Source organism: Podarcis pityusensis (assembly GCF_964106645.2).
Source record: "Podarcis pityusensis genome assembly, chromosome: 1".
NCBI classification, from domain to species: domain Eukaryota; kingdom Metazoa; phylum Chordata; class Lepidosauria; order Squamata; family Lacertidae; genus Podarcis; species Podarcis pityusensis.
The window spans coordinates 7,503,431-7,529,736 of record NC_138028.1 but is presented as its reverse complement, the minus strand read 5'-3'; the positions used below and the strand labels follow the sequence as shown (position 1 = coordinate 7,529,736).

The 26,306-nt window shown below is 42.8% G+C and overlaps 1 protein-coding gene across 5 annotated transcripts in view; it reads right to left on the bottom strand.

The window, feature by feature from the left end:
• The window catches only part of ARID4A (AT-rich interaction domain 4A), a 59,160-nt gene that overhangs the window by 1,217 nt on the left and 31,637 nt on the right, over nt 1–26,306 (bottom strand). For 4 of the 5 annotated variants that reach the window (XM_081008808.1, XM_081008806.1, XM_081008807.1 and 1 more), the window contains 13 exons: nt 18,597–18,669; nt 15,195–15,289; nt 14,977–15,074; nt 13,314–13,542; nt 12,498–12,742; nt 8,869–9,066; nt 7,682–7,766; nt 7,325–7,526; nt 6,789–6,851; nt 4,918–6,048; nt 2,701–2,805; nt 461–673; nt 161–343 (listed from right to left, as the gene is read on the bottom strand). In XM_081008808.1, the coding sequence (XP_080864934.1) occupies nt 161–343; nt 461–673; nt 2,701–2,805; nt 4,918–6,048; nt 6,789–6,851; nt 7,325–7,526; nt 7,682–7,766; nt 8,869–9,066; nt 12,498–12,742; nt 13,314–13,542; nt 14,977–15,074; nt 15,195–15,289; nt 18,597–18,669 (2,920 nt within the window). The remainder of the gene's footprint in view (nt 1–160; nt 344–460; nt 674–2,700; nt 2,806–4,917; nt 6,049–6,788; nt 6,852–7,324; nt 7,527–7,681; nt 7,767–8,868; nt 9,067–12,497; nt 12,743–13,313; nt 13,543–14,976; nt 15,075–15,194; nt 15,290–18,596; nt 18,670–26,306) is intronic. The other variant, XM_081008810.1, reaches the window with a different exon arrangement.

Below are 26,306 nucleotides of genomic sequence, written 5' to 3'. Positions count from 1 at the left end.
CCCTCCTTGTTGCAGATGGTATGCCCTTTTTTAAAAACTGACAATGGCCTTGGTCACAATTCCACAATTAAAATGTTATATAAACACTCCAAACATGGAGAGCATGCATGACAATGTCTGGAAAGAGAAACTGCACAAGCCTTCTGACACCACCACTCACCCAAAAGCTTGTATGTCTGACAAAGACTGAACTTGCCTTCTCTGTCTTTCTTTTTTAATCGTTTTCTTCTCCTGTCTATGGTGGCTACTTCAGACTTCAGAGACATGTAGTATTTTCTGATTTCCTGCAGTTTTTCTTGTAGGAAAGAGATTCTCTCTGCACTGCTCATGTTGTCCAATTCATCTTTGGAAAAATAATAATTGAAAAGACTTTGACAATCCAGAAGGAACATCCATGTACTGTTGTAACCCTATTTCCCACCCAAATTATCTACTGTACAAAAGGGGGGGGAGCACTTACTGAGTTGGACACTCCACTTATACACCCTTGGAGAAATGTTTTGATGGTTCTTGTCCCTCTGCTTGTCCTTATCCCCATCTTTGATATTGGGGGATAATACTCTAGCAGGCGACCTAGTGAGCTTCTGCGGCTTGGAGAGACCAATGTGTTTTACTGGAGTACATTTGCTTGAGCTATCCAGTGCAGGAAGATCTTCGCTATCACTGCTTTGTCCTGCAACAACATGACACAGTATTTTGGGTTGTCCCATTCCTACACAGCACTCTTTTATACAACAGTATGCATTCAATATAAAAAACAGTATGTACTTAATAGCATCTATATACCACATTTTAATAGTTCAAAAGTGCTTCAATATATTATTTCAATAATCTTTACAACGGCTCTGCAGAAAGCGGGTGGGGAGGCGAACACAAGAGAAGTCCATCTATGACACACAAGCAATACAGCCAGATAGGCAGGGTATAAAAAATAAAACTATTATTATTATTTATTATTAAGTAGGGCAAACATGGTTGTGCCCAAGTCTTTTACAGGCTTTTCACAGGTATCTGGTTGGCCACTGTGAGAACATGATGTTGGACTAAGTGGGCCTTTGGATTGATCCAGCAGAGCTCTTGTGATGTTCTCAGAATGCAGCAATGTGGGATGTCCATCTCTGCACGTCTAAGCAACCTCAGTTTCCCCTTCCCCGCCCCGCTTTTTTGCAGACACTCAACATATGCATGACTGCAAAATACAAGCTGTCTTTAAGGACATAAGGTTACTACACAATTCAGCTGAGCAGAGAACATTTCCATCTGATCATTAAAACTCATACGGCACACAAATGCTACCATTTAAACCATATTTCCAAATTGGAGTTCTTACGTTTCCTCCTCTAGAGGGAAAATAGCCCTCCACAGAATGTCTTACAAAGTGATGACATGTTTAAGATTACAATTCTGAAGCCTATGTTAGCAAAACAACAGGCCTTTGTATTTCTAGCTCTCATTCTACTGGAAGGCAATCAAGTGAAAAAAGTATTTCATAGAATCAGAGTTGGATGGGACCACGGGGGTCATCTAGTCCAACCCCCTGCAATGCAGGAATCTCAACTAAAGCATCCCTGACAGGTGGCCATCCAACCACTGCTTTAAAACCTCCACAGAAGGAGAGTCCACCACCTCTTGAGGAAGACCGCTCCACTGCAGAAAAGCTCTTTTACCACCCAAAGTTCCTCCTAATGTTTAGTTAGAATCTCCTTTCTTGTAATTTGAATCCATTGGTTCAGGTTTGCCCTCTGGAGCAGCAGAAAACAAGCATGCTCCATTTTCCATGTGACAACCCTTCAGGTATTTAAAGTTCACCTTTACAATTAGATGAGCTGCTTTGTAGCCATACTGTGGAAGAGCAGCCCCCGTCTAGACTCTCTACTTAAAGGTAAAGGTAAAGGTACCCCTGCCCGTACGGGCCAGTCGTGTCCGACTCTAGGGTTGCGTGCTCATCTCGCTCAAGAGGCCGTGAGCTGGCGCTGTCCGAAGACACTTCCAGGTCACGTGGCCAGCGTGACGAAGCTGCTCTGGCGAGCCAGCACCAGCGCCGCACACGGAAACGCCGTTTACCTTCCCACTATAAAGCGGTACCTATTTATCTACTTGCACTTAAGAGTGCTTTCGAACTGCTAGGTGGGCAGGAGCTGGGACCAAACGACGGGAGCTCACCCCGCCGCGGGGATTCGAACCGCCGACCATACAATCGGCAAGTCCTAGGCACTGAGGTTTTACCCACAGCGCCACCCACGTCCCTAGACTCTCTACTTAGTACACTGGAAAACAATGCAAGGAATGCATTCTGTCCTGACAACTTTTCCACTATTGCTAGGGAAAGGTTTCCACTCCACTTTCTGAGTGGAGATCTTTACCCTAGGCCTGCATATATATTAGAACTATTTTAACTGATTTGAATATGTGGGACTGTATTAAATATTTTTTACACTTCACTTGTTTTCTGGCTGTAAATGTTTCATTTGTTTTATAACTATGTATTTTATCGTTCTAACCCATCCTGGTAAGGGACAGTAAGAAATCTAATAAACAAAGGTTGCAACTTAGCATGTTCTGGGTTCAAAAGTAGCTCCTTCTAGGGAAAATAGGCAACGCAGCCCTCCCTAAATCATCTCCCTAACCACAGCATAAACAAGAAGGCTGGACTAAGCAAACAGAGCAAAATCCCTTCCAGAGAAAGATTATGAAACGTACCTGTCCCATTCTTCTCATTTTTGGCTACAGTGCTTGCTCGTTTTGGAGTACGCTTTTGCTTTTTGGCCAGTGAGCTGCTGCTGTTGTCACCAGGCCTTTTTTGACCTGAAAATAAAATGAAAGGTACCTTTTCATTTTATAGTCTTTAATGGTACAACTGATTTGCCACTAAGCTCTTTAAAGTCATAGGACTGGAAGGATCAACCATCCCCATAACGACAAGCCAGACCATGAGGGATGACAAAACACAGTGTGCCGCAAACAGAAACAAAACACGCCCAGTATATTCTTGGGAAGGAATGGAAGTGAGAATGGTATGGGGAGAGAGAAAACAACCAGGAAGAGACCAGAAACAATAAGCAGCCAATGAGAATATTAACGCTACTGCTAATTTATATCCTGCCCTTCCTCTCAAAGAAGCCCAGGGTGCCAAACATGTCACTGGTAAAATACAATTAAAACATACAATTCCAGTAAAAGAAGAAGAATTCTAGTTCTTTCTTTGTGGCCTTCCTGCCGGAGGAGGTTTAATGGCTCTTCACTACACTAGTAACCTCCAAGGATGCATTTCTGTAAAAAACGGTAGATTTCTATAGATCTTTTTGGGCACTCCAGGGCCAAACACCTTTAAATTAATAATAATAACAACAACAAATAGCAATAAATTATTCTGACTTGCAACTCATCAGCTAAACAAGAGGGAGCAGCAACTGTCATTTTGGCAATCGTGGTGCTACAGAAGTCATGATTTGGCTAGCTCCTCTCACCGATACATTTCACCCCTCAAATACAGAATTCTGGCCCTCTGATGTGCATGCCTTAGCTGCCTTTTAAATAACCTCCAGCTGCATGCCTCACAGACTGTGGCTGCATTACTCCCACAAGGGAGGAAGGCTGCAGTTCTAAAGAAGCACGTCCACACAACTCTTGAAATGTACTTGCGTCATATGCGAATTCAGAGCAAACAAGCTGGGCACCGAAGCCTCTGCTTCATCTATGTGAACCAGCTTAGCATAATCTGCTTATTTTTCACAAACATAACAGATTGAGACCCACACATTTTGGCCAGCTTTTGTGGCTGCCTAGGAAGCCACTCCTCCCCCACCCAGAAGGTCTTGTCCCTGACCTTGAACCCGGGGCTCCAAAATTTGGTGCAAGGTCAAGGACACCACCCTGCTTCCCCTCTCTCTGGTTTCTGGGGATTGGCACAGGGACAGAGATGAGTGTTGCCCCAATTGCACTATGGAGATGACACAAGCCTGGTGCAATTGGGGTGATGATCCCTGTGGGCTAGGGATCAATTTTTTTTTTTTGCAATGAACCTCTAAGGAACTGCATGAAAAGGACAGGCCCTTGCTCCCTTCTCCAGCTTGGAATTGGGGTCATCTCCTCAAGCTGTGTCGAACTTCCAGCTGCTCTGAGCATCACTGAAATGCAGGCTGGGCAAAGGGGAACACTTGCCATGGCTAGCAGAATTGGGGACTCCTGATGATGGATAGCGAAGTGTTGCTAGTTTACAAGCAGCAGCCAATTCCAATACTTCTTCTCCCAAACCCCCATTTTATTCTTAGCTGCCTCGATGGGATAAAAATAAATGACTAAGCAACAAAAACGGAATGGCAGGATAAATTACTAAATTATATCGAATTGGCTAGATTAACAAGAGGTAATTAGGGGACTCCCCAGACAAGAATTTCAAAAAGAATGTAAAGAATACTTGTAAATGTAAAGAATACTTTACAAAACAGTGCCCTAAAATACACACCTGGACTTGTTTCAGAAGTCATAATTTGAAAAAAATCATAATAATAATAATTCATAAAGGAAACCGTTTATAAGAAGTAAATACAGAGGCCATGTACAGGATAAAAGAAGATTTTTATTTTGTCGTTTGTTTTATGTTTATTTTATGTTATGTTCATGTCTAATGGTGGTGGATTTGTCTATTTGAGTTGTGGTGGATTTATGTTGCAAATAAAATTAGAATAATGAATGAATGAATGAATGAATGACTGACTAAGCAAAATGTGACTCCTTGCTTCTAATCCTTCAGTGTATTTGCAAGTCATGCTTTCAGCATGTTTAGGAAGAGAGGGATTTTACTTTATTTAACAAAAATTATATTTTGCTTGATTGTAAGCAAACCTCCATGTGGATTACAAAAACCACTTTATGGAAGCATCAAAATGAAGTTCCGATTTAGAAGCTGGCACTTACCCCTCTCCCCGATCTCCCTTTCTGGGATGGCGATGCTACAATTGCTTGAAGTAGTAGTGAAAGCCTCAAACCCATTGGCAGACTCGCTCTCACAGAGACCTTCCTGAGACTCTTCAGCCACGCTGTCCACTTCAATGGTGATGTCACTTTCACTCTTGATGCTCCGTGATTCATCCTGACTTAAGGTGAGAGGAGAGGCCACAGAGAAGTTCGGCTGGACCACGGGAGGTAAGGCAGGCGGGTTCGAAGTGGGGTGGCTGGAGTCCGGTTTCTCTGCTATGAACTTTTCAGGCCCGATCTTGTCCTTTTCGTCCACGTCATCCAAGTCCACTTCGTGGCAGAGGAGAGTTTCGGGCCCGATCTGAGGCATGGAATCGTCCTCGTCTTTCAGTGCGGGGTTGCGGTTTTCCTCGGAACAATCGAAGTGTTCGCCTCCCCGACCCTGAAGACGCTGATCGGATTCTGCCACCAGTGACGGCATTTCTTCGTTCTCGTTTCTGAGTGAGTCATCTGCACCAAAGTCCTTACATTCTTCTGTCCCAGAACATTCATTTGTCCTCCCCTCGGACACGATATTTGGCACTTCCATCTCGCCCACCAGCCGGACCCGCTTGTCGGGGGATGGCTGCTCCGCCGTCTTCCTTTTCGAAAGCTTCTTATCTTTTGCACAAGGATCTGTTTCATTCTCAGAAGGGGTGCTCAGTCCTTTACTGTCCAAGGACGACGTGTCTAATCTTTCAGAATCTGAGAGATGTTCGCTTGCTGCCTCTTCCTGGTTTAGTGGCGTGCTCTTTACATTCTCCAGGGAGGGGTCTCTTGTTCTGTTCCGCCGTCCTTTTGCTCTAGGTGATTTTTCCATCTCTCTCTTGATATCTTCTACTTGGTCACTTTTGTTTCCAAAAATCTGAACCACTTGTTCGTTTTCTTCAACTTCTAGTTTCAAAGGTTCCAAAGGGTGGAGCTGATTCCTGTCATTCTCTTTCAGCACAAGTGAGATCTTTGGGATTTCTTCATCAGGTTTTTCAACTGTTCGTTTCTCATCTTTTTCTGGGTCGGAATTGGCTGGAGAAAACTCTTCATTCACATTCTTTTCAGAAGCTTCATCCGCATCACTGTCAGATGAAATCGAATCTACAAAAAAATACATAGCACAGAACAAGTAGTCAAGGCACAACTTCATATGAAAGTTGGTATCAGCACTTAAGTCATTCAAAGTCCATTGATTTCAATCATTCTATTCTTATGACTGAGGCCAATTCCCAGAGTAGTTTAGCAATCCCTCTTTCACAGGGAACTCTGGAAAATGTAGCTCTGTGAAGGGAATACGTCTCCACTCAGAACTTTTAATGAACTATGGCTCCCAGAATGGCTACTTAAATTGGTATCATAGTGCTTTAAACGTATTGTGTGAATGTCACCTTAGTTGGATACCCCCCATAAGCTAAAGAGAAATATTATTTCAATAAAGCTACAAAGAAAGTAGGCTAGAACAAAGGTACAGTTTGAAAGTGTCTATAAAAGCACAGCTCCTCTCTCGTTGCTAATGATGGCTGGGGAGATGGGAGTATTCAGAAAGTTAAACTTCTGTAAAGTGTGAGTATTTCATACCTAATGACGCAGCTGCATTTCACCCTCTGCTCTCTGTCTCAAGAGTACAATAGGTCTCATTAGAAGCATGAAGAATCTGTTTATGAGTTTCACATTGTTTTACACCATGAAAGGCTGTAATCAAGAGCCAATGGAAGCAATAGGTATTGCTCCTCTCCCCAACTGCAGGTAGTGTCCTGTCTCAATCCTCTTGCCGTACATCCCCCCTCCCCAGATTTCATAATACATCTTCCCACAACATATGAAAAAAAAAATCTACTCACCATTTGACCCTCTGTCAGAATCCAACATTCCTGAGCTACGTCTTGTTTGCCTGCGAGACATTCCTAAAAATTAAAGGAAGAGAGTGTATCAGTGATTGGGAGCAAGAACACTATAAAGAAAAGGTTTTATTTATTCTCCAAGTGTGTGTGTGTGTGTGTGTGTGTCTGTCTCCATTACTTGTGGAACGCCCTTCCATCAGATGTCAAAGAGATAAACAACTACCTGACATTTAGAAGACATCTGACGGCAGTCCTGTTCAGCGAAGTTTTTAATGTGTGACATTTTAATGTATTCTTAATCTTTGTTGGAAGCCACTCAGAGTGGCTGGGGAAACCCAGCCAGATGGGCGGGGTACAAATAATAAATTATTATTATTATTATTATTATTATTATTATTCGCACATTATGCTTTACACCTCATGCCTTTTAAATCAGAAGAAAAGATTTGCCATCCTAAAGAGCATCATTAGCTGCTTGTTCAAGAGCCTTTGTAAAAAACCATGCACCAAAAATACCAGTCCTGAACTGGAAATACCTTCAGTCCCATTAGGCAAGGGTGAGCAATCTGGCAGGCTGCCGCGCGAGTTTCGGGCTCCTGGTTTACTTTCGCTATTAGGAGTTTTGGGCAGACCACACGACAGGTTTGAGAGAAGAGTCGATTTCAGAGGAGGGCGCCCCCGTTTCACCTTTTGCTTCTCCTCTTCTCTCTTCTCATCTTTTTCACTCTCTTCTTTACTCTGAACACAGATACATACGAATAGTCATTTTACTACTGTGCAACATATCTTAAAAGGATTTACAGAAAGAAAGGGTAATCAGAAAGGGAAAAGTCCCATTTTTGAAAATAAAAAGGTTGTTTAGAAAAATAAGGCTTATGAATAATGCTACATACTTTTGCTTTTTTCTTTTGTTTCTTCTTTGAGCCTCCCTTCTCCACAGGCCAAATAATCCTATCAGCTTTCACCCATTCATCGTATCTACGGAAAACATACCATGCAGAATTATTACTCCTGTTAAAAATGGCTTTAGAGCAAAGGCTAATTGTAAAAAGAACCTCACCCAAAAAAGCATCCCCACCCCTAGATTTCAAGCCTACAAAGGAAGTCTTGCACCATACCCCCAAAAATGTTTTTAATTTTAAAGGGTTAGTTAGTAGGTGAACTATAAACAGCACATCCCAACATTTCCAGTAAGTCAGTAGTCATTTCAGATATTGAATGCTTCTAGGTGTAAAATAAATTTCTTTTTTTCCAAAATGAAGAAACTGTCCAATGACGTGTGTGTGTGTGTGTGTGTGTGTGTGTGTGTGTGTGTGTATATATATATATATATATATATATATATATATATATATATATATGTATCTCAACTTATTTCTTGCTTTACAGATTTTCCCTTGCCCTGTGCCCCATACCTCCCCAAATCTGCTCCAGAAGGTTGGAGAACACTCCAGAACAGTGGGTGTGTGGCAGAAAGAGAGGGGGAGTTCCACTGCGCAAGCAGAAACCCTTGCACTGGTAACAGAATTATAGAATTGTACAGTATAGATAACCCCAAGGGTTATCTAGTCCAACCCCCTGCAATGCAGGGATTCTGCCACAGCCGTCCCTAGGTGGGCTCAAACCACCAACCTTCTGGTTAACAACCAGACCCACTGTGTCACCTGCTCCTGCATATTGCCCTTAGTGTTCAATTGTGCCCATAAAGAAAAGGGAAACCATCAAAGGTTTGCCATGTCTTCGTTTAACATTGCTGAGTAAACAAGAGGCCATCCATCAAATCTTACCATGTGCTGGCACTCTTGACAGTATCATTTCCCTAAGCGAACCTTTTTGGGGCACACTGACTCATCCCAAGTTGACTTTTAAAAATGGCTGCATGAAGCAGCTCCTAATACAGCCCAGGCAAAACACTTGACGATGCTCACGCCTGATCAAAGCACACCAGCATAAAAGAGGAGGATCGGCAGGACTGAAGGCACCTGCCTGCAGGGCCTCAAGTAGTCCACCTGAACGTTTATTTGCCACTACAATATGACTGCAAAACAAGATTACAAGGATGACTTTCTTCTCTCCTCACCTTACATTCCAGCCATAATAATGCACCAAATACAAAACCTCTCCGTCATCATTCTCTGTACTTTTAATACTGGCTTCGTAAATTTTCTGAGTTTTGCCACGGCCGTATTTTACTTTCACTTTGGTTCCCGTTAGGCAAGGCTCTGTGTCTTCGTCGCCCTCCTCTCCTTCCGATTCTCCTCGGTTTTCAAGTTCTTCCCTGCAGCAAGACAGGTAACAGGATGCAAACTAATTAGAGGCCAGACGTGGGCAGCAGCTGTGATCCTCCTCACTTACATTATGCTTGCATGGCGGCAATGCAGCAGTGCCAACCTCTGCCTTGAATGAAAGTGACTCAGCAACTGAATCCAGGCAAAAGTGCACTTTTCCAAGTAATGAATCTTGTGCAAGCACCTAATCAATCCCACAGAGCCACAGTGGAGCTGATGGGAAGCGCTCAAGTCAATCCCAATGCAAGCCGCGATTAGCCTTTCATGACATTCATTTTAATTTGTTACTGCTGAGTACTTTTCTCAAGTGACTGCCTACTAGTTAAAGAAAGGCTTTTCACGAACAAGTGAACCTGCCTCATCTCTTTCCCTACACCACCTTTAGCTAGATTGCTGCACCCCATACAAAGTTCAGGAGGAAAACCTCAAGGCAGAGAACACCCATGGAGCCAGGCAAAAACGCTCCTCTTCACCCAGGCCTTTGGCTGATCAATATCCTACAGCATTTTAAATGTGTTTGTGGGAGGTGGGGATATTGTTTTGTTGTTTGTTTTAACTATTTATTTGTGCTTTTGTCTTGTATTTTTATCTTGTGAACTGCCCTGAGATCTTCTGATGAAAGGCAGTATAGAAATCTAAACAACAACAGGTATTTGCCTCTCAGATAATCACTTACATGTAGGAAAATATACACACAGTGTAAAATAAAGCATGTGCTTGCATTCAGCTGCCCACAGAGACACAGCACTCACCAGGACTCCAGGTACAGGTACATGCAGCAAAAGTATGTACAGTACATGTACAGGTACATGCAGCAAAAGTAAGAGGATAAGATGAGCCCATTGGATCAGGCCCATCTAGTCTAGTATCCTGTGGGAAGCCTGCAAGGAGGACCCGAGTGCAGCTGCTCCTTGCCCACCTGCAGTTCCAAGCAGCTGGTATTCAGATGCATGCTGTCTCTGACACTGGAGGTGGAACGCGGCCTTGGAGGTCAGTAACTTCATTTAATGTCCTTCCCAGAATCAGAAACCCAGGGCCCTTAAGGCAGAACCCCACCTGGTCTGCAGGAGCGCCTTGGTCACAGGTGAGGACGCGCGTGCCGGGTATGTGCAATTTCCCACACAAAAGCGGAGCGGCCCCAAGAAAAGGGCATTTGTGCATTAAACAGATCTGTGCTGCGCGTGCCTATATGCACCACTGATGTTACTCAAGAGACAGGCACAGCAAACGGTACGGGAGCATTAATGAGTGCAGCACTGCAGAAGCTAAAGCAGATGTGGATCTGCGTGAAGCTGCTCTGTAACAAGGCAGGCTTGCTGGTCTATGTATCCCAGTAATGTATGGTAATCCTCCGATGAAGGGTGGTCTATAAATTTAATAAATAATAACAACAATAATAATACTCCTGATTAGCAGCAGCAGCTTGCAATATTTCAGGTCACCGTTTTTCAGATTCCGGCCACCAGAGATTTAAAATGGGGAATTCAGGGACTGTAACTAGGATATTTTATATGCAAAATGTGTGCTCCACCCACGGCTCCTCTCCTCATGGTCCCTTGCAAAGGAGTTATTGAAAGAATAATATTCAGAAGATTTGGGGGCATTAAGTTTCTTGCATAACTTGTTATTCTGATGTACCATGACATTTCCAGATGAATGACTGGAGGTAATGCAATATTTAAACAACTGGCTCATTTCTGTCAGCTTCCATTGAAAATTATGCATTGTTATTGTGGATTTTTAATTCTCTTCCTCAGACTTTTCAAAGCAGTCTTGCCTGCTCCTCAATTTGCCTTTGCTCTATTTAGCCTATCACCTCCAGCCCTCCAGAATGCACTTCAGTGAAAACAGCAAATATCCTAGGTTCCAGCCTATTCTGTTTGCTAACCTGCTCTGCAAACCTCTCTGTGCCAATGAGCCATGAGCCAATGGCTCATTCAGTTTTAACTGCATGGTGTTCTAATGCCACCTTGCATTTGTACCCAAACAATTATCTGAGAAACCAAAGGATGCACAGGACTTAGAGCAGCAACCCACTCAAATCAAATCATCATGTGTTTTAGTCAATCAATTAAAACCTGAATATAGGTAAAAGAAGTATATTTTCTTAGAAGAGTTATTTCTCCTGTGTATGCGGGGAAGGAGAAATGGCTCCTTAGGTGGTGCTTGCTACCTTCAGTTTTTATTACGTATTTTGTAAATAAATAAATCCCAATAAAACCAGGCGTACCTTTTTATCAACTCAAAGTTTTAAAAATAAAATAAATCTAACTGGATTAAACAGGGCAATCCTAATAGCTACATCAACTTGAATATTACATCTTACAGAACTCTGCACACAAATATATTACTGTTATACAAGAAGCTCTTTCAAAGTGCCTTCTGTAAATGCCTAGTACAGCCCAGCACCACAACAGCACTTCTTATCCATATTCTAAAAAAAGTTCCCTTCTGATGGAACTGATGAATAAGCTGTGCTCAAGCACAGATTATGCTGCCGGAAGTCACCTTAGATAGGGATTCTTTTTTGCTAAAGCTGAACACCCCAGGATTTTGCTTTAAGGCAGCCTAGATTCATGCTTTTGAATCATGGTGCTGGAGGAGACTATTGAGAGTCCATGGACTGCAAGAAGATCAAACCTATCCATTCTGAAGGAAATCAGCCCTGAGTGCTCACTGGATGGACAAATCGTGAAGCTGAGGCTCCAATACTTCGGTCACCTCTTGAGAAGAGAAGACTCCCTGGAAAAGACCCTGATGCTGGGAAAGATGGAGGGCACAAGGAGAAGGGGACAGCAGAGGACGAGATGGTTGGATAGTGTTCTCGAAGCTACCAACATGAGTTTGACCAAGCTGCGGGAGATAGTGGAAGACAGGAGTGCCTAGCGTGCTCTGGTCCATGGGGTCAGGAAGAGTCGGACATGACTAAACTACAACAAAGATTCATAGGCTACGGGTAATGGGAAACTATGGAAATTGGCATATATTTATTTCGCCAAAGAAAAGGCAGGAATTTTGTGTAGAGCTACTGCAGGAACTTGTGGCCCCTTCAGGTATTGCTGGACTCCAACTCCCACTGGTCCCAGCTGCCATGGCCAATATTCAGGGATGGTGGGAGTTGTAGTCCAACATCTTGAGGTGCACAGATTCCTGAACCCTGGCACTGAAGCCTCCTATAACCTTTTTCCTCTTGGAGCCATCGTACTACCAAGCTCTTTGTTAGCCGCAAGCTTTTTAAAAAGGATGAAGCCTTTGTCCATTTACATTCTTATAGTGAGCCTGCCCTATAAAATGACGCCATTTGAGATGCAATTTAACATGGATTAAGGGTCATTTTCACCGGGTGTCCAATTTCAAGACTTTACACTCGCGTGTTACAGCATCAGACAAAAAGTAGAAGAAGTAAAGACATATTTCTTGCCTCCTGTCCTCCTCTTCATCTGACTCCTTGTCAGATTCCTCTTCCTTTTTTGCTTTCTTTTCCTTTTGCTTTGGTGTGGTCTTTCTGCTTCCAAGTGGCAGCTCATTTTCCCTTTTTTCTGCATTACTGGACATGTCTTCTACATCTTTGTTCTCCTTGTTGCTGTCTCTTAGTTTGTCCGGCATTTTATCATCTTCGCCTTCCTTTTTAGCGACAGTGACATCACGAACAAGTCTCCTTCGTCCCTATGATAGTTGGGTTTGGGGGAGAGGGGGAAGAAAGCATGCTGTTTAAACTGCGTTGCTGCCTTCAAGGCAATAGGATTACACAGTGCATTGCTGCAGTATTAAGTTAAAGCTTTTTTCCTTGACTAGTGGCGCATCAGGGAATTCACGGACAAGCAAAATATATAACTGAAAGCCACCATCACAGCTTTATGAATAGGTATCTAAAAACATGGATTCTGTTACCACGTAAGCAGCATGAGCAGCAAAAGGAACAACCATGAGGAAAACAGGACTGAGAAAACGTAGGAGGAAATGAGCTGCCAACTTTTTCCAGAATAAACATTAGCTTACTCTCATTGGCCTATAGCTGGTTAATTAAACCCCTGCTGGGAAAGCAAGAGCAGGAACCTCCTTTTTTACTGTACTTTTTCTTTCTTTCCATTTATTTTTAACCAAGCAAGGTATAACAGATGTCAGATAAAATAAAAGTAGAAAGAGATATCTAGAACTAATCATATAGGAACACATTTCCATTCCAAAGTTGAACATAACAAATTAATATCACAAGGTTCTAAGTGATGGACCTTACCCTAGGAGACCTCTGCTCAATTTCTTCTTTTTCACTTTCACTGCTGCAATCGTTTTCATCCTCCTCATTGCGAACCTCTATGGGGAACATCTCTGGCTCTTCTTTTACACTCTCCTCCATTGGCTCTTCTGGTTTCTGTACTGCTTCTATTATTTTTGGTTCATTGTGGTGGATGGTTCTAAACTGAATGTTCGCAGACCGGCAGTACTCTTCAAAACCATAAAGATACCTACAGGTTTCGGAAAAGGAATTTATTGGCAATGTAAAAATAAAATAAGGCTTTTTCCATCACCTAGGAAGCACAGAGGGAGAACGCGCACTCCTTTAACACCCTCAAGTTCTGCTCTAACTCAGGAGGAGGTTCTGATCTACAGAATAATTCTCCCAACAATTGCAGCGCTATCATTCCCCCACGCCACCCTCTCATTTTAATCCTCAGTCATAGTGGGAAGAAGGTTTCTCTCTGTCTTCCTGGTGTCCTGACATATGGCTGCTCAGTGCACAGAGGACTCTTGGAAATGTGATTCTTATTAGGCTGGCTCGGGTGGCCGTATCCTAGGGTAATAAGCAGAGATACGAATGAACCTTGTGGTCACGCATGCAGCTCCTTCGCTTGAGATGACAAATAAGGATTGCCTCTCCCAGTACGAACCGGCCCAGATCCTGTACTTGTCACCTGAGGCCCTTCTTTGTCTGCCCCCCCCCCCCCCCGAGAGGTACAAGAAAAGGGGCTTTTTCTGAGGTGGCTCCCGGACTGTGGGATGCTCTCTCCAGAGAGGTCAGCCTGGCACCATCCTTACATGTTTTTAAGTGCTAGGCAAAAACATTCCTCTTTACACAATCTATGGCATTTTAAATGTGGGGAGAATTGTTGATACGCTTTTTTCTGCAATTGTTTTAAAGGTTTTTTTATTGTTATTAAGCTATGTATATTATGTTTTTAATGTTGTACACTGCCCTGGGATTGTCGGATAAAGGGCGGTTTATGAATAAATAAGTCAAGAGGAAGTCTTCAGTTAGCTACAATTTCCCCATGTCATTCGTACTGATTTCCTTATTTCTACGATCTATATACCACTTAATTACAATAGTTTCTAAGCAGGGTACAAGAAGCTCAACACTTAAAAAAAGAGAAAAAGGCCAAACTATAAAATTTCAAACCATGGCTTAATATCCTGTTTTGTTCTGAAGCCATTTAATCACCATTTCCTAGTATGGACAAAATGCAAAACTCTAAGTTAAGTTGAAGTCTCTCTCCTAGTTTGCTTGCTCGCTTCTGTAAAGGGAGGAGCAGAGGGATTATAGGAGGAGATGCAAGCCTTGTTTGTACTTAGGGCTTAACTAAGCAGAAATATGATTGCCCAAATGAGGCCATAAATTCTAGCTGCCGCCAACTTACCATTTTGCTTTTAAATGTAATATTACATTTGGAAGTTTAAGTTGTTAGCCACAGCAGAAAGCAGTTGGCACTGCCGAGTTAGCAAGACAGAAAAATGTACAGTAGCTAAAAACCTGTACAGCACCATGAAGTTATTGTTAGTGATATTCCCCCTTGCTATTGTCTATATTGCCTCCTCCCCCTGCCAAATCCTACTTATGATTTCCTTCGGGTCTAAGTAAGTTTTGAGCAGTTGTACCTTAAATAAAAAGAGAGACTACTTACTTTCTATAAGCAGTTTTTACATTGTAGGAAGCAGCAGAGTTCAAAATAGGAATGCCAAGGTCCATATAAATTTGCTTCCATACGGCTCCACTATCAATCTGTGCGGGAGGTAGAGAAGTATTTTAGGAGTGCAGTAGTGCACATATATAAATTAAATAGAAAACTAAAACAATGTTAGCTTGAAATTAAAGGCTAGCTTTAAGAAATGCCATACTTACATTGTCACACCCACCCTGCTGATATACCAGTCTGAAAAGTTTGAAGAGGTTAAGATCCTTATAGCCCAGAACAGGTGGCTTATTGATAGGAGTTCCTAATTAATATAAAAGAGATATCAAAAGAAGCATTTATTACACAGGCTTTGCACTTTTACTCTAAAGCACGTATCTACACTTTACAGCTTATAAATAGCCACTTGCCTGATATCATCTCCAGGCACCCAGACTGGTCCCATTATTCCCCTCCAGCCTACTAGACCACAATCAATCAACAAATATTGGGAAGTGAATTATTATTATTATTATTTGGCTGGTAAGTTATTTGCATGGCTACATTATAGGCTTCTTCTTCTAACTGCTTGGCTGTGAGCATCTCGAAGCAGAAGTTGATACCTGGTGCCTGCTTTGTAAAACAGATTCTTCTAAATAGGATACAGACTGGCTTTGAGATAATGATGTGTCAAGTTAAATGTCACCTTTAAAGGTAATGGAAATTCCAACCTCTTCTCCCTTCCGGAGTGGGGCATAAATAGACTCAACAATCAATTAGTAATTTGACAGAATCATTTTTTGCAAATAAGGAATAATTTTTTTAAGAGTTGAGGATACAAGCAGCAAAAAATGGAGGGGGAAATGACCATTAAGAGCTTAAAAGCACAATGTTAACAGTCTACTCAGAACCAAATCCTCCTGAACTCAATGGGGCTTACTTCTAGGAAAGTGGAATCAGGATTGTAGCCTAGTATTTTATTAGGTTCAATTAGGACCAAGGCTCAACTATAGAAAACCACTCAAATTGGTGGAAAACACTGTGGATGGTAGATTGGGACAGGCAATCCCCAGCACCGAGTCCTTCAGAACTCAGAAGGTCACACTGGTTGCCCATATGATGCTGGGACAGGTTCAAAGTCTTGTAATAATTTACAAGGCCCTAAATAAGGCCCTTGTATCTATGCTTGATCACCAAAGTCTTCAGTGGAGTCACTGTTGGTGGTCATAGAATTGTACAGTAAGGTGGGACCCAAAGGGTCATCTAGGGTCCAACCTCCTGCAATGCAAGAATCTCAGCACGGTCCCCCAGGGCTCATAGCCATAAGGATCTGCATGCTCAGTATTTTGTGGAACTCTCTATTAGCTGGTGTCAGACAGGCCTTCTTCCTAATGAACTTCCAGCGCTTACCGAATCCTTTTAAAAAAGAATTTTAGAAGGTATTTTCATTCAATTCTTATTTTATGTTTTAACTCATTTTTAGTCTCATTGCATTGTGTCTCCTGTATGCTGCTTAGAGACAACTGCAATTAGCAGTATACAAACTGGAAAAATAAATACAGTCCCCCCCCACCCCACTGCAAAAATATAATCTGCAATCCAGGATTTATTATAGAAAATGAAAATATGCAGTGGCCCCATGAAGTCGACCACCCTTAAATATGTGCATGCTGTTATTATGGATGGTTACTGGTAATTGAGATTTTAAGATTTTCAGAGCATAATGCCAGGAAATTAAATGTCAAATCCAAATGAGAAATCTCCAGAAGTCATTTTCATTTCCATCATTTACCAGCAGAGAGCATCCAAAGCAAGCATTCCTAGACATATCCTGTTTTGTAGCAGGGATCTCTCTAGGCAGTTGATCAATGCTACCCTCAGCAAGACATTAATATATGAGCAGACAGGAAGTTGCCTTATACACAGAGCACAGATTCATCTAGTCCAGCACTGTGTTACCAGAAATCTTTTAAACAGAAGCTGCTACAGATTGAACCAGGAACCTCCCACAAACAAAAATGAACTGGGGCTTCTCCTCCCATGAGGTACTAGATTAGTTCAGCAACAGTAATTAGTTGCCCAGTATTTTACACTGTATTGGACACAGATGTTACATGAGACAGCAACATCAGCCAAGCACTGTTGCCAAGGTTTAAAAATGATCAATTTTATGCATTTCAGAATTTGTAGCTGTGCAAGGCAAGAGATTTTTGAAGCCTTGGCTAATGCTAATAAGCTAAGTTCTATGAGCCTGGAAATACAAGCAAGTTTCTCTTCATCATCCTGGTGATGAACAGACAACAATTTGCACTGAGGAAGGCAATTCAATGTCTTATCTGTCCTTTTCAACCAATCTTAAGATGGTTTAGTTGGAAACCAACCAGCCAACCTCAGAATCCCAGGCAAACTGAAACACTAATATTGTAAACCGCCCAGTGATCCTCAGATGAAGGGCAGTAGAAATTTAAATAAAAACAATTTTAATAATAATAATAAAATGATAATAATATCCCTTTTTCAATGTGGGAACCATTCATGCGAATTAAACCCCTTGACCTTGGATCAGTTCAACGCAAACATATGATAACAAGTTTAAATCGGCTAACAACATGATGGCAAACAATCATGCTCACTTGCTGCTTTCACAGCATATAGCGCTTTAGTTTGCTATCACTCTGCCTGGGACTTCAAGTTGCAGTGAATATAAGGAGTATTTCATTGATACTGCAATGGATTTGGACCTGACAAGCCAGCCTTTAATCTTTTGTATTCTTGAACCTAGACTACCCACAGCAAACTTGATAGAAGCCTGGCCCTTGAAAAGGTGAAGCCACAACATGCACCAAGCACAGTAGATCAAGTTTGGAAGAACTGGTCACTGGGAGCACATTACAGCGTGTTTTTTTTTTTTTTTAATCCAAATACAAATAATTTGTATTGGTTTTCATGTAAATACAAGATCAACATATAACACGTTTCTATACTTGGCTTTCTATAACCTTCTGGGTATACTTCAAGATGTTGGTGCACACATATAGGGGGTTTTCAGATGCTTGCTATTCTCAGGTGGGACTCTGTCAGATACCGGCAAATTCAGGTTGTGCAACTATAGCTGGTTGAGAGGTCCTGCACAACAAACCCACTTCCCCCAAAGATTGAAATTTTGCAGTAAGGAAAGACACGGGAAAATGTAGGATAACACTTGCTTTGATGCAATGTCTTATAACCTCCCTGCAAACAAGTCAGGATGAATGCTCAATAAATTGGTCATCTGGCAGTGCCCATGTTCCACCCAAAAAAGGGTCCCACATACCTGCAGATACCTATGCCTCGCTTCTCTCGCATGCTGCTGCAAACTCATTACTGCAGTAAGATTGCTTAAGAGGATTCGTTTTAGGTGATGGTGATGCTTAACGTTTGTAAACACCAGCCCAAATGCCTTGCACATCTACTCTGAAGTAAATGTCTCCAAGTTCAATGGGACTTCCCCTCGAATGCACAGGAATGTGGTCTCAATAGCATTCAGAGCACATCACAAGCATTCGGCACAATCAGTAAATATAGCACTGTTAAAATGCACTTCCACACTAGGTTCAGAGCTTCCATCATTCTAAAAGGCAGTCAAGTCTTACCTCTGTCTTCCATAAACTTGTAAAGCTGTTGGAGGAAATTGTCCCTCTCTTCAGGATCAAGCTCTTCCTCAGGCTGCCAAAAGAAAAGAAAAAAGGAGACACATTTTTTTTAAAAAAAGTATATGCTTTTGCCTTAATTGCAGCATCATAAACATTTGCATACGGAGAGCCGAGTTCGACAAATTTCAGATCTGCAAAAAAACAGTATTATAAAATTGGCAAGAGGGAACTATTCACCAAAATACGTTATATGGTATCCAAGCAACTTGATAGAAAGTGTCTTGCATGTTGACGTCTGATGGAGATTTGACAGGATCTGGAGCTGCCGTTAAATGCAAGTGGTCAGTCTTCATTTTGAAGGGACCCTGATGCCTGGCCTCATCCCCAAGAGACCACTGCCCCTGAAAATATACAGGGATTGGCTTATTAACCTGAAAAGCAGCTGAAGTTAGGTCTCTATTAGAGTCACTAATCTCTGTTCAGTTTCAGCTGGAAAGTCATGGAACCACAAGCAGCATTACTTCAAATCTCAACTCACAAAGTATACCCTTCTCTCTTAGCAGAAGTGCTCTGGGTTCAGGGTTCTTTCCAGCCAACTACACCCTTCTGCAGGATTCTGTGAGCTGTCAGGAAGCAGCAGGGAGCCCTTTGCACAACAAGGGCCACGTTTCCTTCCAGACAATCTTCTGAGGGCCACAGGCCAGCAGATGGAGGGGCCAGAATAAAAGCAAACAGAGCAAATAATGTGAATTTTACCTTTGCACAGCAGACTGCTTTCTTCACACACACACCCATCTCTCCTCTATCCTGACAAGGAAGAGGAACGATCAAAGTTCAAGTGAAACAGGGCCAATAAGGGATGTGGCCCGGGAAGTGTTCCAAGGGCCAGATAAGAGGCCTGGAGGGCCACTTCCTTGCCCCTGCTTTAAGAGGCCCCAGCAGGACCACTGCCTCCTTCTCCCACCCCCAGGTTTCAACTGACAAGACACATTCTCTGGCTACTGAACATGCTCAGTCCCCGCTGGGCTCTTCGGCCTCTGCATAGTTTAAGGTGCTTGTACTTCTGAAAACCTGGGGTTCCCCCAATAATGCCAGTATCTCTCTCATGTTTCCGCTCAATTTCAGGTGGCCGAGTTCCCTATTAAGCGATCTATGCCAAGAATGAAGCTTTCACTCCTGCAGCACGTTTGCCGACAGATTTTTAAATCTCATCCAAGCACGGGAGACACATGACTCTGCTGCTGCAGCATCACACCTCTTGCGGGACAGCTACCAATCCCAGTCTCCCTCCAAGGAACGCAGGACCAGAATACATTGTTCCCACCCCGCTGTGTCCTGATAGCTACCCTGCGGTAGCAGGCGACGCTGGAAGAGGGCTGTTGGCCCAAGGTCACCAAGCAGGCTTCTAGGATGAATGGGACAGTTGCATCTGAGATACATAGGTAACTCCTCTCCAGAAGTGACTCTTGCATCTATCTACATGCCCATGGGGGGGGGGGGGGGATAGATGGCAGATAACACCATTAATGACAGAAATATTCCTGGAAAGGAGATTATTTCCATGGGGGAGTTATTCTCCCCTCTAGACACCCTACAAACCATGATCTTGGAAAAAAAACCATTTCTACTGACAATCATAATTATTCTTGAGTATTTATTGTGGTATTCTTTCTCTAAAGGAGCTTTTTGTTCTGAACAAAAAATTAAGTTGTGTCACCCAAGTGCTTATTTGGAGAGTATTTGGGGGCTGAGAGTCAGTTAGTGTTCATATTCTTTCACTTTTTGTGGTAGGAGAGGGAAGGAAAGCCAAATATATCTATTCCACAGTGCTGCAGGGGCCATTCTTTTCAATGTTTATTTCTCAGACAGGCTCCAGTAGCATCACATGAATCCTTAAGACTTTGCAATTTCTTGTTTTCTGACAGACTGTGTGCACCAGCCTTTATGTTAAATTTTACAGCATCACAATAAAATGCTTCAGAAGTACTTCAGGAGTTTAACACATGTGTGTCAGGTGTAACTGAGCAAAATGTTAAATATTACACCAAGGTGATCCTGTAGCAGCAAAACAGTTAAAAGTAATCTTAAGGATTTCTTTTATGCATGTTTGCTTTTACTGGGAGCAAAGTGCTGAATGGAGTTCTGAATATGCACCATTTGATTTAACCTGCTTCACATAAATGGGGATTGGACTGGAAAGGGTGGATGATGCTTGGTGTCAAATCATATGCTTTATGCATACAGGGACAGAAATTCAATCCCAAAATCCCTTAGGAGCACTGGGAAAACACCTTAGCCTTAAACCTACTAATCTGTAAACAAAGCTATAAGCCCCTATAGATTCCTCTTTGGAAGCAGGACTCTTATTTTTTCATATTTGATGATTGCCAAATTCATTCAGTGATGCTATGGGATACAGTTTTAAATAAAATGGGAGAGTTGTTTCCCCCAAACTCAGGAGCTTGACTTGCACTTTTGTGCTTCTTACATCAGCATGGAAAAAGAAATATAATGAAAGTTCATCGCAGTTTTCTTAATTTAATTATTTAGTATTGCGGGCCATGCTCTGCATAGAATAAAATATTGAAATCTCAAACGCATAGGACAACCTTATGCATGTCTACCCAAGGTTTAAGCCCCACTGTGTAGATTGGGTGTTACTCCCAAGTAACTTGAACTAAATTGCAGGCACTGTGTGCTACTAAGGAACTTGTGGAATATTACGGGCTCTCTTTAGTAACTACAATCTTTTAAAATGGTTTTATCAGTGATAAAGGAAGTACAGCAAGTGACCCAAGTTTGATTTGTTGCCAGAGAAGTAAACAGGAGCCCTTGTTCAGACTGGTGAGGAGTGGTTCCTGCTCCACACATATAGCCGGCACCTGCAGAAATCAACAGCCAAATCAAGTGTTGGTTTGTGCTGACCTTTAAAGCCTTAAACGGCCTCGGTCCAGTATACCTGAAGTAGCGTCTCTACCCCCATCGTTCTGCCCGGACCCTGAGATCCAGTGCCGAGGGCCTTCTGTTGGTTCCCTCACTGCAAGAAGTCAAGTTACAGGGAACCAGGCAGAGGGTCTTCTCAGTAGTGGCACCCGCCCTGAGGAACGCCCTCCCACCAGATGTCAAAGAGAAAAACAACTACCAGACTTTTAGAAGACATCTGAAGGCAGCCCTGTCTAGGGAAGCTTTTAATGTTTAATAGACTACTGTATTTTAATATTTTGTTGGAAGCCGCCCAGAGTTGCTGTGGAAACCCAGCCAGATGGGCGGGGTAAAAATAACAAATTATTATTATTATAAATACTAAGGAAATGTTAATGGCACTGGGGAAGACCTCTCATTCCTAGTTCTGCCTTAAATATTAAAAGGGTTTTAAATAGCAAGAAAATTTAATAGTTTGTTATTCTTCAAAAGGAGATAAACACAGAATTTGCTTTTGATGTGCAGTTTCTAGAACCTCCCAACCATCTTTTTATAGCCTCAGAGGAATGTGTATATTTAGTGAGAATTCTAAATATGAGTATAGAGCATTTATGCAAAAGGTTTATAATGGCAGCTGAAGTTACCACACTCTGTCAGTATCAAGGTGTTGAAACATGCTGCAAAGGTTTTAATTAGGTTTTTGCATTCCAAATAAACAAGAGCGCCACAAATGTCTATTTTATTTTACTGCATTATTTTATCAAAGTACTACGAAATTGCTGGAAAGAGAGTCAAGTCCATTCTGCGCAGGAAACGTTATGCGCCTTCCAACAAGGACACAGGAGTCAAATGGCTATTGTAATTATTATGCTGCAGTAGGTATAGATGTTGTCAGTCACACGGGCGCTGAATATGTTCAGCCGAAAGGAAATTTATGTTTACAAGGTTAAGGAATTTCAGAACATGAAAGTCCTGCACACTTTTGAAAGTTATCATTAAACAAACGTGTATTTTTTTGCAGACGCAGCTGTCTCCAAGCTTTGGGGAACAATCTGATCTCCCAATAAAATTCTGTAATAATATGAATAAAGAACAGTACTAAAAGCTACCAATCATCTACAGGAACCCTGGTTTCAATCTTAATCTAGGGGTTTCATCAGATTCTATGACCACCTCCACCCCACTTTCCAAACTCTTTGAACCGAATGCATGTAGTGTGTGTAAGCCCAGCTTTAGAACTGAATTTAGCATGGAGACCGGGGTAATCCATATGGTGCCCCTTCTGGGTGTTGGGACTCCCAACTCCCTCCAGACCTATCAATCATAGTCAATGGTCAGGGATTCTGGGAGCTGGTCCAACAACACTTGGAGAACCAAAGGTTAGCCAATCCTGATCTAGGCTCTTGACTAAGGCAGATCTCCAATAACTATAAAAAGCAAGAAAAAGAGAAAACAAAAATCTGAAGAAAGTCAAAATGGCTGCTTTTGGTGTTTCTGCCTCCTCTGAGATAAACCGTCTGAACCTCTGTAAATGTCCTTCAAGATCACGAAGTCCAGAGGACATGGTCCCCATTTTTGGACACACCAGAGGATCCAAGGGGTACAATGTCTGAGGAAAGAAAGTGCCTCCTGCTATTTTACTGAGTTGCATACGGATTTGGCCTTTTTGGCCAAATCTGAAATCACCTCCTCACCTGCTGGGGAATGGGATAGGTATGGATCTGAGCTAAGTGAAAAAGAGCAAGAGAATAATAACTGGAGTGGCTTTCAACCTGATAAAATCTCAATACAAAAGCTTTCAATTGTAACTCAAGAGCAACTCATTAAAGCTCAGGATTAACAAGCAGTATTTTGGGACAACTGAAAAAAACAAAACAAAAAAAGAACCTGATCACCTGGATAATGGTACCTTGATGCACTGTTGCACATGGCGGTAATAACAAAGCCAGAAACCAGGCTTTGGGAAGAAGAATGGCAAAGCCACATCACACGCACCATTTCTACAAGTCGCTTCAGATAAATTGCTAACTTGCTACAAGGGCTAGGAAGACATTTCCTGGGTCGAAACTCAGTACTTGAATGGTTCAAGGGACTTATAGTACTGTCAGGGGAAAAAATCAGAGAATAAATAAATATGTAAGAATAAGAATAGTTGACGTATTAACATATCCATGTGGGAAAGGGGTAGTACAGGGGTAAGCAACCTAAGGCCCATGGGCCACAAGTGGCCCACGGGGGTCGTTTAACCGGCCCATGAGCCGCCCCCAGAGCTGCCCATTCAGTGAGTCCCCGCGTGCTGCGCTAAACAAGCGCAGCGCAGGGACTCGCTTTCCTGGTGTTGGAAATCGCGTCTGCGCATGCTCAGATGCAGGAAATCGCATCTGCACAGGTGCAGGAAATCGCGACTGCGCGATCCGGCCCACGGAGGGATCTCCGCTGGAGTCAACCAGCCCAGGCGAGGTAAACCTTGCTGACCCCTGGGGTAGTATGTTGCAATGGGGGAACTGGTTTCTTTTCACTGACCGAGTTCTGGGTTCAAATTCCTACACAGGTACAGTGAAAACTGCATGCAGAAAAGGGGAGCAACAACAATAAGCTGCACACCAAGCACTGCTGAGGCTACACAGGCGCCATCCATTTCAATAGGGCATGGGTTTGAGCCTCAATCAGTCTCCACTGGAGCAAGTGAAGCCGTGGCTGGTGGATTGGACCCAGCGTGTCCTTTATCCAGAGGTGGCTTACCAGTCCCAAGGCCCATTCCACTGCCAGAACTGCAAGAAAAACCACCAGGTGACAAAATCTCAGCACAAAAGCAGGTTTATAAAAAATCGCAGCCCGTTTCGAACAGAACTCCACCCCAGTTATTTTAAATATTACATTATTTTAAATGTAAAAGATTTTACATAGCAGGAAGAGAAGCCGGATGAAGTGCCCCTTCTTAGGACTGCATTTTACTTCTGAATCAAACCACTAAAGAAAAGAAAAAACCTGACATAATAACATAATATGCTTGAATATTTCCTTGTGGGGGGACTGGGGGGGGGGGGAGGAGGAGGAAAGGACTGGACTAGGTTTTAAGGAGATACATATATAACACTTTGACTTAATGATCCAGTAAGAATGATTTCTGCTGACAATATAAAAAGCAAATGCCAGTGTTCCACCAGCCAGACTAATCTCCATATCTTCACTTTTATATAAAGGTTCTCTCCTGCCACATGAAACAATAGATTCTGCATTTCCCCCCTATGCTAATCTCTCTTTCTGGTGTACTTTACCTTCCAGTCTCTACCAACATTTTAATTCCAAGTTAGGTTTAAAAAGAAATGCACAGGAATGCATTTTTATTTAAAAAAAGAAAAAACAAAGCTCCCCCCTCCCTCCTCTTTTGTTTGAAAGGCAGCAGCTCTTTAGGAGCCAAGTATCAGTTGTAAGCAACGACATATAAAAATATTACCCAGGGGTTAAAAGAAGGGGGATCGCCCTTCATTCACTTACCTGCGACAACGGTGTATTTACAAATGCTAACACACACAGACACACACAAAAAAAACCCTAGCGCAGATTGCAACAGTTCACACCCTGCAAAATGTGGCCTATTCACTCTGTATAACAACATGAGGGAGGGGGAGGGGGGAGGAGGAGAGAGAATCCACATTCCACAAACGATCAAGCCCTTACACTTTGCTCAGTATTAAGGCATGTTTGCATGGAAAGTGACTCCATTTTGTTTAAAAAGCCACTCTTTTTTCTGGCACAGGAACAAAAAATATCTATACATGCATTTTTAAATTATTTTATTTTGCAAGGGGGGAGAGGGGAAGGAAAAAAAGAGAGGATTACATGCATGGCCGCATGCATTGCTGAAGAGATCAGAAAACTTAAAAAAAAAGAAAAGTAAACCCCACCCCTCACCAAAAAAAGAAAAGAAGAAAAAGCCACCCCCACCCACAGGGGCCGAAATGGATTAATGCTACACCTACTGAACGCGCGAGGAGTCCTTACCCGGGTGCTGCGTTTTCCTCCCAAGTGCAAACTGGTGTTTTTTTTTTTTAAATATATATATATTTATTTGCTTTTTCTACCTAATCTGCTCGCGGTGCCTCGCTGTACTTCAGCCTAACTTGCAAATATTTGCGTCCCTTTCTCTCGCTGCACCGAAGCCGCCGCCGCCGCCGCTCTGCAGCATTGCTCCTCACATCCTCTCCCCCGGTCCGTTCAAATAAATAGGTAAATAAATAGATAAATAGGTAAATGCAAGGAAAGGGAGGAATCGGACATTACATGAGAGGAGGAGGAGGAGGAGAAGAAGAAAGGAGACAGCCCATTTCAAAGCATCTGGTAAGCCTCCCCGGGCAGCCTGCCAAAAGCCTCGGCTCAATCGTCCCCTCGCCCCCGAGCATGCGCACTCGCAGCCAACAGTGCGTCGCCATGGCAACCCCGCAGGCAGCCTCGAAGCATGAACAGCCATTCTGTTTGCAGCCTCGCAAGGCCGCAGACGACGAGGGGGAAGCGAAAGGGAAACACGGCCGCGTCGCCGCGCTTTCAGCCCGGCCAAGTTTCCTCCTCGTCCAACAGGCTCAAGAGCCGACCCCCCCCCCCACAAAGTCCACATTGCTTGTCCTACATAAACCCCCCCCCCCACAAAGAACGACCCATTAAAAAGCAAACAAACCACCACCACCACCCTGTACTTGGATTTAAAACAAACGCACACCCAAAAGCATGTAACTGCAGGATTTTGGCCAGGCGAAGTAAAACAAGCTCTTCCTCAGGGGCGGCGCAATG